Source organism: Terrapene carolina, unplaced genomic scaffold (assembly GCF_002925995.2).
Source record: "Terrapene carolina triunguis isolate 2854851 unplaced genomic scaffold, T_m_triunguis-2.0 Scaffold84, whole genome shotgun sequence".
In the NCBI taxonomy this organism is placed as follows: Eukaryota; Metazoa; Chordata; order Testudines; family Emydidae; genus Terrapene; species Terrapene triunguis.
Window position 1 is genome coordinate 33,221,882 of NW_020664435.1, and position 13,450 is coordinate 33,235,331.

Here is a 13,450-nt window from a genome sequence, read left to right on the forward strand (position 1 = left end):
GTCTCTGTACACAGAGAGCTGTTACCCTTCCCTTTATAGTTATGACAACTGCATAACCCGAATTCCTCTTGTCTCGTCTCTCAGCATGTATCAAACAAAATGCCAAAATCCAGCAACATATTATTTTAAAACTACATAGATTGCTCCAAAATTGCAATACTAGTTTACATAATGTTTGATTGTACTTACTATATACATTCCAAGTTACTGAGCTGATTAACAATTTCTTCCTTTGACATGTTTTCTAATAAGTTCCATAGGATTTCTGATGAACGGAACAGTAGCTGTCCAGAGGGATCGGCATCATTTAGATGAGAACAGATTCTGCTGGCTGCTTGGGCTTTCATCATAAGTTTACAATTTACTCCTGGAATTAAGAAAGTCTGAATAATCAACTCCCTGAAGGTTGGTAAATTGTTTTAGGTGTATATAAAGAAAAGCATATCTGAGATAACGAGATTGTTAAAAAAATATCCTGTACTAACCAGATGTGGAGAGATGCTGTAGGGCTTTAAGTACCCATAACTTCTCAGCAAGTTGATTTTCAACCAATGCTAGAGACAAAACTAGGGTTTCTGCTAAACCTCCCAATTCAGCCATCTGTATCTTATAGTTTGCACTTGTAGAGTGTAAACCTGTATGTACAATAGTTGAGAGTTATAACTATTTAGACAAGCATAATCACATATAATATTTAGCTTTCTTCAAAAAATGGATGAAATGGTAATTTCAGTAATTTTAATGATAATTATCTAAAGTGAAACTTTTAACCAAGATCAAGACCTCATTGTGTTAGGTGCTATACAAACATATAGTAAGAGTTGGTTCCTAGCTTGAAGAGTTAGCAGTCTAACAGACAAATGGTGTGAGAGGAAACAGGCACAGAACAGTGATGTGACTTGCTCTAGGTCACACAAAAAATCAGTGGCAGACATGGAACAGAACCCAAATCTCCTGAGTCCCAGTCCAGTGCCCTAATTCTCTGGACCATGCTGCCGCTCATGATTAGCATATCTGTCTATCAGTCAGCATGACTAAATCCCATTGCTTAACATGACTCCTCAAGGTCACGTTGATGAAATTTGAATTGCCAACGTGTTTTTTCCTTTGCCCATGCATACAGAAATCACTACTGTGGTTCCTTTTGTAGTGTAGATGGGGACAGAAGTATTGAGATGAGCAGTTCCCATTCTTATGTTCCACCTTATCAGGTAACAGAAAGTTAAGTTTGAGCAATTTTTAAAAGACAAATGATATTTTAGAGAAAAGGCCCATTTTCATTTTTTTTAAAAGACGAGATTCTTGTAAAAATTCCCCTTATTTAGTACTAGTCAAACACATCCCTTCATTTCCTCATTTGGCAGAGGAACCACTTGCAATGATGACCTCTTCCATTAGCAGATCTGCCGGCAATGTCTTGTCTGCTGTGAATGACCAAGGGCTCAATCCTGTTAAGTATTGAGCACTCTGGCCATGATCCAGCAAAGCGTCAACACTCTCATGAGTAGCTCCATTTACTTCAGCAGGGTTAAGCATGTGCTTTGATCCTTTTGCTGCTTTGCCAGAGTGCTCAGCACCTTACAGGATCATACCTCAATTTAAACCCCAGTCTAAAGGAAAGGCAAAAACTCCAAGAACTTCAACACTTATTGAAGTAAATGGAACTACTCAATTATGTAAAGTTAAACATGTTTGCAGAATTTGGAGTAATACTTTTAAAAACTAAAAACAGATTGCTTTGACATTTCCAGATTCCTGTAATTGGAGTGAGAGCACCAACCTGAGCTTTGCAGGCCACAGAAGCCAGGTTAGCCTGCGACCAAAGTCACAGAGTCAAAGGCCATGTGGGACCATCAGATAATCCAGTTCAACCTCCTATATATCAATCACAGGCCACCTGTATCACCCAGCACCCACGCACCAAACCCAACAACCATAATTAGACCTAAGTATTAAAGCACACAGGAGACTAGACTATTATGTGGCACTGGTAGAGGATTAAGGGGTACCAGTGTCCGAGGTCCCCACATGGCAAGGAAATGGCCAGTTGCTGTAAGCTTCCTAAATCATAAAACCCAGGAAGAGGAGACAATGCTTCTGCTCTAGAGGTTATATGGCCAAACCAAGAATTCTATATTTTTTCCCACTTCCAGCCCCAAAGCCATCCACTCCTTTTTCCTGTATCCTCCATGTTTCAGAATCCTCGTGGCTCTCCCCACAATCATTTGTACTGTTTCACCCTAGCCCCCCAAAATGTTATAATAAACAAAGTCTAACTAAATTAATTTTGCATATATTGCCAGATTAGACAGATACATTCAATGCATACACATGGATAATTTAATTTTTAATATTTTAAATGATAATATATACATTCCTATTGAAGATTATATTAATTGCACATTCTCCAATGCGGTCTATTTAATTAAGGTAATTATGGCACTTATTTATCTGCGCAAATAAAAATTCTTAACTGCAGTCAGAGCTGAGTGCAAAGAGCCATTTCAGAGTAGATGACAGATCACATACATTTCATTGTTTCATTCTTGCAAAACTTTAAAATTGTGTATTTTACCTGCAAGCTGTTTGTTTGGTGGCTCTGGATGGTAAAAGCTAATGATACACTTACAGATTTGTATCCTCACTTGAGAGCTTGGCACCCTCATCAAGTAACCTGTAAGAAACAGACAAATTCTGATTTGCAATTTTTACAAGATAGAATAGTTTAAAAAATGTCATGATTCCTCCTACTTATATTCCCTTGTACTACACTGAGTAATGTGTGTTCCTTCTTACTGTTTACACCCTGTATATATTTGTGTTCACTCCTTATGAGGGTAACCATGTTGGGCCGGTATTAACTTATCCCAGGTTTGACTATAAATACCTGAGAGACAGGATTCACTGCCACAGAGGGGAAGGAAGTGGTTTTGGGAAAATGGCCTGGGGTTTATAAAGAAGCCTATTCTGTTGCCCTTTGTTTTACAGCCTGAGTCTGGAGTTCCCTGAGTAAGGTGGGCTGGAACTCCGCCCTCTCCAGAGTGGTGAGGGATTAGGCCAACTCAATGGTTCCAGACAGTTTCTCTCAGAACAAAGAAAGCAGGATTACTAATACGGCAGCTGACAGCATGGTTGCCATATTAGTAATCCTAGCGTCTGGTGAGGCACAATGGCATAAGGGGAACATATAAAAAATACCTTTTCAACAAAATAGGGAGAGAACTGGAGAGAGCCATGCTGTGGAGATAGTCTCTCTTGGGGAGCATGCCCAATTAAACTGACTTGCTTTCTCTTTTAATTTTGTAATCCTTCACTTTGTAATAAGTTTTGGGGCAGACAACACCAAAGAGGGTCTGAAACAGAGACTGTGGGTCTATTTTGCTATCTCTTTGGACAGATGAAAATAAAGACCTCCAGGCAGGAGAACTTTCTGTTCCCAGGTTCCAAGGATATTCCTTTTTATTTGACCTGTCACACATGGCCTTTTGCTCCACCTCTCTATTGCTCAAGTCTTCCCACTTGCTGACCTGCTATTCGTCTTCTCATTCCCATCGCTATTGGATAGTCAAGACCCCATGCTCTCTTGACCCACAGAGCTTGTGGTGGTATTGTTCTTTGAAAACTCAAGTATAATAGTTAAGATTCTCAAAGCAAAATGAAATCAGCCAGTGGATCAGGCTACAGGAGTAATACTGGTTTATTTTTTGAGCTCTCCTGGGCTAACTCTGGTGGGTAGCCTCTCTCACTAGGCAGAAAGAAACCTCATTGGCTAATCAGCCAATTAGGATTCTCCAATATTCTGACAGCTGCACAGATGAAGTTCATAGCAAAGTAGAAATGCTTCTGAATGCTGGGAAATTCAGAATGTTGACTGACTGAGGATTTTTCAGTAATTATAATTATAATTCAGTAATTATATATACGGTAACAAAAATCATATAAATTCTAAGCTACAACTGAGAAGATAATTGTGGTTCTTTTTATTATCCTGGAGGGCATTGCAGCACAGCAATCTAACTTACCCAATTGTGCAATTGATTCTAAAGTAACTGGGGTGTAGTTTACTTCATCAGATAATTTCCTCTTTAAAAATGGTAACCTGCAAAAATTGAACAAGCAAGTTATTATAACTATCCTTAGAACACAGCAGAAAAAACAGATTAATCAAAACATGTTCATGTTGGTGTCAACATCTGATAGAAAAATCAATATCTTATGTTCTATCCTATGAAATTCCTTGAAGATGTCTTGGAAAAACTGTCCTCAAGTATATTCTTTGCAGACACTGATCCCAGAACAAAATGTTTACTTTCATGATCTAGCAACTAATTTTTTGGCTGGTAGAAGTAAATGCCTACAGGTATCATTGTAGTAATTCATATTTGGTAAACCAGGAAATAATCCCAGCAAACAGATGTCATTTAAGTATGGAAGATTAAGATCAGTAACTGGGGTGACATCAGTCATATGCCAGAGGTAGGCTATGAATAGACATGCTCACCACAGATGGGGAAAAAGGAACTGATCCCTAGGCAGGACAGCTAGCAATATGGAAAAATAGAACTATTAGTTGTATTTAGGCTACTTGGAGTCACATTATCTCTTTAAACTGGGGTATTGTTCAGATAAATTCACTCAGATACCATGAGCACAGAGTTTATGTAATAAATACATGCTCTAAAATTGCCCTCATATTCAATGAAATATTCAGATGTTATGCTCCGTTCACGACATAGTGTAGTGCATACACAGCTTTGCTGTAGGTTTTCTGGAGAGGGGTTAGGAAAGGGAAAGATCCCCTGTTGGTATCAGCAGCAGAGCCAGAAGAAAAGAAGGGAGAGAGAAAATAATGGGACAAATGGGGAGAAAGAGACAGAAACGGTGAGAAAGAAAGAAGTGTGAGCAAGATAAGCAAAAAAATAAAGGTAGTGGTGGAAGAGTGGAAAATTGTAGGAATGACAGGACCAGCTGCTAAAAGGAACTTCCAAGTAACACCTACTTTAATTATTGGCTTCTCCTTCTCACCTGTAAAAGCACTGAAGTGTGGAAACATCCCTATCAGACAAAAATTAAAGCAAAGAACTGGGGTCCAAAGCCATATCCATACATTCACTGCAGAAACTAGTATTATTTCTGAACTCTACAATAGGTGAAAATGTACTTCTCACTTGAACTGATACAATTTTGTATGGACCTTACACCTTCACTGCAAAGTTTGTCATGTTGCTGCCATACACAGAAGAAACTTGAAAACTTCATGATGTATTCTCTCATTAACCACCGTGGGGCCGCAAAGCAGCACAATTAATTATGCTCAGAGAAGTAAGAAGTTCAGTTGCAATGTTGTATCACTGCTGTATTTATCAGCTGAAAATGAGCGATCAAAAAAGTTAAGGGGAAGTCTTCTGTATAATCATTATTATGGCTGCAATTTTCAAACCAAAAGGAAAGTACGGACAAACATAAAATGAATGACACTTTATTCTGATTTGAAAATAATGTAGAGTAGTATGGCAATGAAGATGTTAAAAAGCCCTCACAATTAAACGTTAAATTCTAAAGTATATTAAAATCGATAAAATTAAAACAAAACCCTTAAATTGTTTTTGTATTCCACCCCCTCCCCAATAAATTGACCTAAAGTTTATCACTTCATAAAGCTTACCTAAAGTTATTAAGGTCCCTTCGCTTCATCTCAGGTTTTTAACTCACCAGGAGAACATTTTGAAACAACAAAATACACCTTAACAAGATTTATTGTTTAATCTCTTGGGGGCCAATAGTCCCAGAACACCCTACTGCAGGCAATGAGACACCTGTGGGAATCCTGCTTTCTGGTATCCAGGGGTTAACTATAATACAGTCCTGAGTGCAGCAATAGGTAGTTCTATAGTCACTGAACTACTAAAAATGGTCTTTTTGTGTCTACAGCAATCATACACAAAGAAAATCAGTTTATAAAAGGGAAAGAAGAGGAACCAGTGTACGCCTACTCATCTCACAGGGGTGTTGTAAAAATCACTTAACATTTGTATAGCACTTATATAAGTCCTCAGTGCTATTTATTACTAAAGACTGATGTACTTACCCGCATAATTTAAGAATTTCACATGTAGGCTCTATGAAAGCCTCTTGGTCCTGAATTTTTTCTGCACATAGATTAAGAATTTTAAATATTTGTGCTAAATCCTTAAGAGGCTTTTAATGTTCAATAATTAAGGAAATTAGACTGTTAGAACTCCTGAGAATGAGAAAAAAAAAAGAACTTATTTCTTGTAATATACTTTATTTTCAGAAAGAAATACTTTAGTCCAACATGGTCAGATTTGGATAACTAAAAATTAGGCACATAAATCCCTAACTATAAGTGGCCTGATTTTCAAATGTGTGAAGCACCTGAGCTTTCTTACCCAGTGAGATCAATGGGAGTTGTGGGCACTAAACACCACTGAAAAGTACGCCTAAATATGGGTTTATATGCCTAACTTTAGGCATTCAAGTTTGAAAATGTGAACCAAATACACATTTGTGAGGTAATCTTTATACCTAGTCTCACCTGTCATTTCTAGAAATTTGTTACATACGACTGGTACTGTTTATATAAAAAAAAGTGTCCAGCTAATTAATCTGGGTTTGGTTTTATTTAAATGTCACCTTATGCCCACTAGTCATTGTTATTCTTATCCGCATTTCTTAAGTATTAATCAATATAGCACTTAGAAACCACATCTGTGCTGAGTTGTAAAAGCTGAAATTACATTTAGGTTTGTATAGCCTTTTATCTACATTTTTCTATGTTATTGCTTACTGAGATTTTTCTATTCTATTTTGAAGCAGGTAGCCCCAAGCATCCAAAGAATATTTCTTATCCAAGCAACCCTAGCAATGATAAGTGTGCATAGAAGGCCTTCTCTAAGCCAGTGATTAAATTATGAGTGAACCACTGCTGCTATCAGGGAAAGCTATACATCTCTGTGAAATGTAGCCGATGATAAGCCACTTTGCTGAAAAGTCAAAAATATTAAAAAAATATAAAATACCACATCTTATTTGAACTGTAGTTTCCGTGGAGGAGAAAAAAAAGGATACAAGCCCAGTCTCATACTGCTTCATCACTTTCTTGAGAGTTTCTAGCTGTCTTTCCTCCTCATCATTCTTAAAAAGAAAAAAAAAAACCCTTAACTTTAAATTGCAGAGAGCCTTTAAAACCTTAAATGATCTTGTTCTGTTCCCTTTTGAGTACAAGTGCAAGTGGAAAAATAGATTAAAAAGTTACAAGATACTATGAAATTCTGAAAGTGTTCAGCAGCAGGATTAGTTTCTTGATCTAACTATATATTTTTAAATGCACAGAACACATTCCTATAATCTTGCAGAGTCTTTTAGTAATGGATATTTTGGTTGAACATGTGGGCTCACTGGATTAAAGCATCTGACAGCACTATAGGGTTGTCTGATAAGTGAAGCAGTATGCCATCACTATAGGTATAGTGCCTGTATGAAAGTATGGTATGGCATGGCATTTTGATTTTAAAATTAGGCATACTGATGTAATTAAAGATGCATTGACACAGGATGGATTTATTCAGAAATGTTGTATTATATCTGAGGCATCACAAATTGTTGTTTGAAAATGTCTAATGCCACATTAAGTAGTGTATGCATCAGCCTGTTCTTTGTCTGCCTTCACTGGCAACTTCTGTTTCGGACTCTTAATATATTCTCACTCCTTACACGTGAAGCCCCAGAAACGTATTCTCTCCTCCCCACTGAGGCCATTCCATCCCTTTTAAACAATTATTAATTATTATTCATTATTTGTACTGTGATAGTACCTAGAAGCCCCAGTCATGCATCAGGGCCCCCAATGTGCTAGATACTGCACACAAACAGAACAAAAAGATGATCTTGCACCAAAGAGCTTACAATCTAAGACAAGAGACAACCGGTGGAAACAGACAGACAGATGGAAGAGTACAAGGAAACGAGACAATATTGGTCGGTACGATAGGCAGCAGTCACAACACACCAAATGTCAAGTTTTTGATGGGCATCATACAAAGGAGAATTTTAAGGAGGGATTTGAAAGGGAATAATGAGGTAGCTTTGTAAATGTTTAGGGAGAGTGCCTCCAAAGCATACGGGGCAGCGTGGAAGAAAGCTTGTTTGAAAATTTAACACGTGATGATGGAGACTGGTGTCACTGGCCAACTGGAGGTGAGCGTCGACAACTTGATAGCATATGACAAGCACTAAGTTGGTTAGACATAAGTCCTGATGGGCCTTAGAAATGAAAACAAGCAGCTTAAGTTTGATGCGATGAAGAAAAGAGAGCCAGTGGATGGATGCAAAGAGAGGAATTACATGGTCAAGGTGACGAGCTAGAAAACTGAGCTTTGCAGCAGCACTCTGAATGGGTATGAGCCAGGCAAGATTGTATTTGTCCTCTTCATCCACTTAACCACTGCCCACTACTACTGGAAAGATAGTGGATTAAATGGACAAGAGTTCCACTCTGGAGTTGCAGTTCCCATTATCTGTACTCCTACTGAGGTGATCCCTCCTGCATACAAGCCCCTAATTTTTCCATTCTTCTGAAGCACCATTTTTGATACCGACCAGTTTTCTAATAAAGCTCAGATTCTAGAACTGTCCAATTCTCTCCTTTGCTACAGTTCCCATATCTTGCATAAAATCCCCCTTTGCAGCCAAGAATCTCTCAATGCCAGCACTGTATAGGCCTGGTAAAGGGGCAGTGCTGGAAAAGGGACTAAGGGTATGTCAGGACATGTCAATAGTGGCACTGTAGAACACTCCACTGTGGCCATTTTGGGCTCCTTTGCCACTAGGCAAGGCTAATTTAGAGTAGCCAAGGAGTTGCTCTAAATTAGACCAGCAGTTGTTTCAGCCCACTCACCAGCCCAGAATCTGAAGGCCTCCTTCCCCATGTTGCACTTATGTGTGCTTTGCCTCCTGGAGGTGCAGCACACAATCTCACAAAAAATATTTTTATGAAGATCATGCACAGCTTACTCTTTCAGCTGTATATCATAAAGAAAAGAGAGAGAAAGACTAGCTCTTCTTAGATTTTTTAATCATCAATTTGATATGTTCCATGAAGCTGTTGCTTAAAGACTATAAATTATTATGCTTTTGCAGTCACAGGGAACTTTTATAATTCTTGTGTATTTGATTTGTCAAATCTTTCTACAGAGACCAAAAATAGTTTTTGAGGTCCAGGCTATAATTGCTACTGTTTTTCTGTGTGTCTATTTAGTCCCATTTGTTCTTGACTCCTGAGCTTTATAAATGTTCTCTCTCCTCCAATTCAAGCCCCTAGAGAAATGTTAGCAGTTAATATGGGCAATTACATGCATGCTGACAAGCTTTAAACAATTCTAGATGTTGTAACTGCTTTCTTAGTGTTGGGTTTCACAATCTAAAGTTGCCATCTTGGACAGTCAATTGCACACCAACACTGTGTCATTTGCCCACCTGGATTCTATAATCTACACATTTGCAACAATTTTTTGTGAAAGTCCATATTTAGGCACATGAATGAATATTTAACATAAATGTTCATGGGTACCATTGCTCCTTGACACTGAATATCTTCAAAGAAAGACTTATTTGTAATTCTACCAGTATAATTCTTCCACTTTGGGGATTTGTAGTCCTGACCACTGGTGCTCAATATCTGGCTATCTTAGTTTTATTTGTGTATTTAATTGTAACATGTATTTTATTATTGCCCTTATAAAATGTATCACAAGCCTTTTTCCTCATGTTGTACTTACCGAGTTGGAATCTTCAAGTAGTTTGATGACACGATTAAGGTCCACAGACTTCAACTGAATACACCACAAACAAATACAGTTCTTAATTTTTTTCAATATTTAAAAATGCTAAAATTGAACAATGTTAAATATGAACAAATAAGGACCTAAACTTTGAGGCTATAATTCTAGTGAGGGGTGCGAGGGCTATCATAGAGAATGAGACTCAGGCCTTGCCTACACTGCAGGATAAGTTGATGTAAGTTACGCAATTTTAGTTACATAATTTACATTACTGAGGTGTCTACACCGTGCTATGTCGACGGAAGACACTCTCGCATCGACATAGCTTCTGCCGCTTGTTGAGGTAGAATACTGAAGTTGACAGGAGAGCGCTCTCCCATCTTCACCAGACCTGATAAATCAACGCTGCTGCATTGATTGCAGCAGTGCTGATTTAGCCCACAGTGAAGACAAGCCCTGCGACTCTAGTGGTTTCAAAGTTACAATAATAATAATCATTCAAAATATAGTTTTCTTCTGATTTATATAAATGCCTGGATAGGAGTCCCAGATTTCCATTTGCATTCCCTCTACCCATACCACCTCCACAACCTATCCCTTTCCGCAGTATTACTTCCTAGGCAGTCATTTCCCATTTTGTATTGATTGAGTTTGACGCCAGAAGAGACGACCAGAAAAAAATAGTCTAGTCTGACCATCTGCACATCACAGGCCACTAAACCCCACCCAGTTACCCCTGGATTAAACTGACGTGTCACAGCTGTTATGAGACTAAACTAGCATGTGCCACAAGCCCCTACAGTGGCAGGGAATTGATTTGGTGACACACACAGCACTGAACCAATTTACACGTGCTTCAATCTTCATCACAACCACACGAACTAGATTTTTTTTTTAATTGAAAAGTCCACTTGGGACGAGCAGGAACCTTCCGTGGGCAAATGCCATCCCCTTGTACAAAGGCCAAGCTTTCATTCAGTCAAAACAAGCAACAACCCCCCAAACACGATCCAACTGTAAACGGATTCAGTACTGTCTGGCTGTCTTTCTCCGCCACCGAGAGCCCCCTCACCCCGCCAACCCCCTTCCTTGGCTTTGCTGCAGCTCGCAGCAGCTGGCGGTGGGGTCTCGCGGCTGCTGTTCAGGGCCGGGTCAGGTTCCTGCTGCTGCGGGGGAAAGCGAGGAGGAGCAGCAGAGGCGGGAGGACTCACAGCTGAGGAAGGGGAGAGGCCCCGAGACCGGCGGGTTCTCCCCTGCCCTGGTGCCAGGGCCAGCAGGGGCTTCCTAAGGGCAGCTACAAAAGGCGCCTCCGCACGCAGCAGGGCGCACGGACCATCACCCAGGAGACGAGGTGGGGACTGGGGGTGGCGGGGGCTGAGTGGACCATTCCTCCTTCCCCCAGTGACCGTGCTTCGCCCCCGGCCCGCTCCCCTGGACCGGGCTGTCGGTGCCGGTAACCCTGGGTCGCGCCCACCTGGCTGGTCCGCAGGTCACTGTCCGAGGCCAGCTTCGGCCTGCGCTTCTCCCTGCCGGCCAGATGGGACAGGGCTGGGGATGGGGCCGGGGCGACTTCGGACCCGGCCGGCGAGGACATCGATGCGGTGAACGTCGGGGTCAGTGCAGGGCTCGTGCAGCAGCCGCCACCTCCCTGCTCCAGCGCCGGGGCACCAACACAGGCCGGGCTCCGTTCCCATGGCAGCGAGGGAAGCCGCCTACGGCAGCCCCAGGGGGTCCGAACAGCTGCCAGGGCGCGTTCGAACGCGCGGAAATCAGAGCAAAAGCTCCCCCTAGTGGCCGGCACAGGGAGAGAACTGGGGGGAGAGGGGAAGGCCGCCACATCCCACCCCCACCTCAACCCCCCGCCCCAGCAATTCCCTCGCTCACAGCACTTCCCTCCCCACCTCAACCCTCTCGCTCACCATGCCTCCCCCTACACCTCAGCCCCCCTCACAGCATGTCCCTCTTCCCCTTCCCCTGCAAGGAGTGGCTGGGGCTGTGTCAGACCCACTCCCAGAAACCTCACCCAGCTGCAGGAAGTACAGCATCCTCCCCTGCTTCCTGCCCCCATTGCTCCTCAGCTGCAGGGGGAGTGGTCACTGTACTGGGAGGTGCTCTCCCATCCACTCACCACCTTGCCTCCGACCTCCCATGCCCAGACACCTCTGCCAAGCCACCCCATATGCCCAGAATACCCCTAGCCCTCCATACCCAAACCCCACCCCACTGAACCTCGACACCTGCAGCTGGAGCCCCCTGCACCCAGATCTCCTGCCTCTAGACCCCCACTCCTGCACCCAGACCACCTCCACTGAGCTCCCTGCACTCAAACCCTGACCCTGAGCCCCACCCCTCTGCATCACTCTGAGCCCCCACATCCCCATGCCACTGACCCCCAACTAGCTGCATCCAGACCCCCACCCCACTAAGCCCCACTCCCTCAGCACCCAGACCCCACTGCTGAGACCCCCACACCCGGACCCCTCTGCTGAACCCCAACCACCTTCACCTGGAAGCCTCTGCAGAGTCCCATTGCACCTACAACGCCCCCCACCCCATGAGCCTCTGTGCATCCAGATCCCCGCACACCTAGAACCCCCACTGAGCTGCCTGCACCCAGATTGTCCCACATAGAATCCTCTCACCCCACACCTGGATCCCCTCACACTTGGATACTGCCTGGTTGAGCCTGCCTGCCCCACCCCTGGCATAGAGGGGCAGGGCCCCAGGGTGTTTCTGGGGTAGGCCCAGGCCTTGTGCTGTGTCAGGGTGCAACTTCACCACTGAGTCCGTGTCCCGGGGATGAGGGTTGGGGGAGCTGCAGGGTGATCTCCCACCTTTGTGCAGCCAGTGGCCTCTGCTCCCCGCTGCCATGCTGCAGCCTGTGCATTTATTTATTGAAAAATAAAACTTGCAGAATTTTGCAGCATTTTTAAAATTGTGGTGCAGAATTTTTAATTTTTTGGTGAAGAATGCCCTCAGGAGTAACACTGTGTCCCTCCACCTCCACTACATATCACTGCCATGGCAACCCCCTCACAGTGTGTCCCTCTGCCTCCCCTACACATCACCCCGCCCACACATGGTCCCCCTCACACAGCCTGTTCCTCTGCCTCCGCTACAGATCAATGCCCCAGCCACATATGGCATCCCCTCACACAGTGTCCCGCCGCTTCCTCTACACATCAACCTCTCCCCGCACACTCTCAGAAGGCTTGTCTACAGTTGACAGTTATTACTGATTAAGTTAATATGTGAATTTAAAGGACAGTAGCTATTCCAGAATAAGAATGTCAACATGGGGACCTGTTCCTGTGTAACAATAATACCTAACTCTTATATAATGCTTTTCATCAGTAGATCTCAATGCTCTGTGCAAAGGAGGTCAGTATCATTTTCTCTGTTTTACAGATGGGCAAATTGAGGCACAGAGGTGACGGGACTTAGACAAGGTCACCCAGTTGGCCAGTGGCAGGAATAGAATGCAGGTCAGTTGGCCACACTCTGTAGACAAGCTCTGATAGATTCTGAAACTACAACACCCCCCCCAACACACACACCTCTTCTGTTGTGTATATTTCCTACACTACACACACCTCTACCAAAACCTTTAGACCACACACGCTAATAGAACTGGACATGCTGTACCAAAT

General features: G+C 42.6%; 1 protein-coding gene across 1 annotated transcript in view; it reads right to left on the reverse strand.

Annotated features, from left to right (window-relative positions):
* Positions 1–11,483, reverse strand: part of CFAP69 (cilia and flagella associated protein 69) — a 45,954-nt gene extending 34,471 nt beyond the window's left edge. The window contains exons 1-8 of the mRNA XM_026649336.1: positions 11,275–11,483; positions 9,798–9,851; positions 7,090–7,155; positions 6,089–6,198; positions 4,023–4,099; positions 2,576–2,674; positions 486–635; positions 190–367 (exon numbers count right to left, since the gene is read on the reverse strand). Coding sequence (XP_026505121.1) covers positions 190–367; positions 486–635; positions 2,576–2,674; positions 4,023–4,099; positions 6,089–6,198; positions 7,090–7,155; positions 9,798–9,851; positions 11,275–11,394 — 854 coding nt within the window. The 5' untranslated portion in view covers positions 11,395–11,483. The remainder of the gene's footprint in view (positions 1–189; positions 368–485; positions 636–2,575; positions 2,675–4,022; positions 4,100–6,088; positions 6,199–7,089; positions 7,156–9,797; positions 9,852–11,274) is intronic.
* Positions 11,484–13,450: the final 1,967 nt, after the last annotated feature.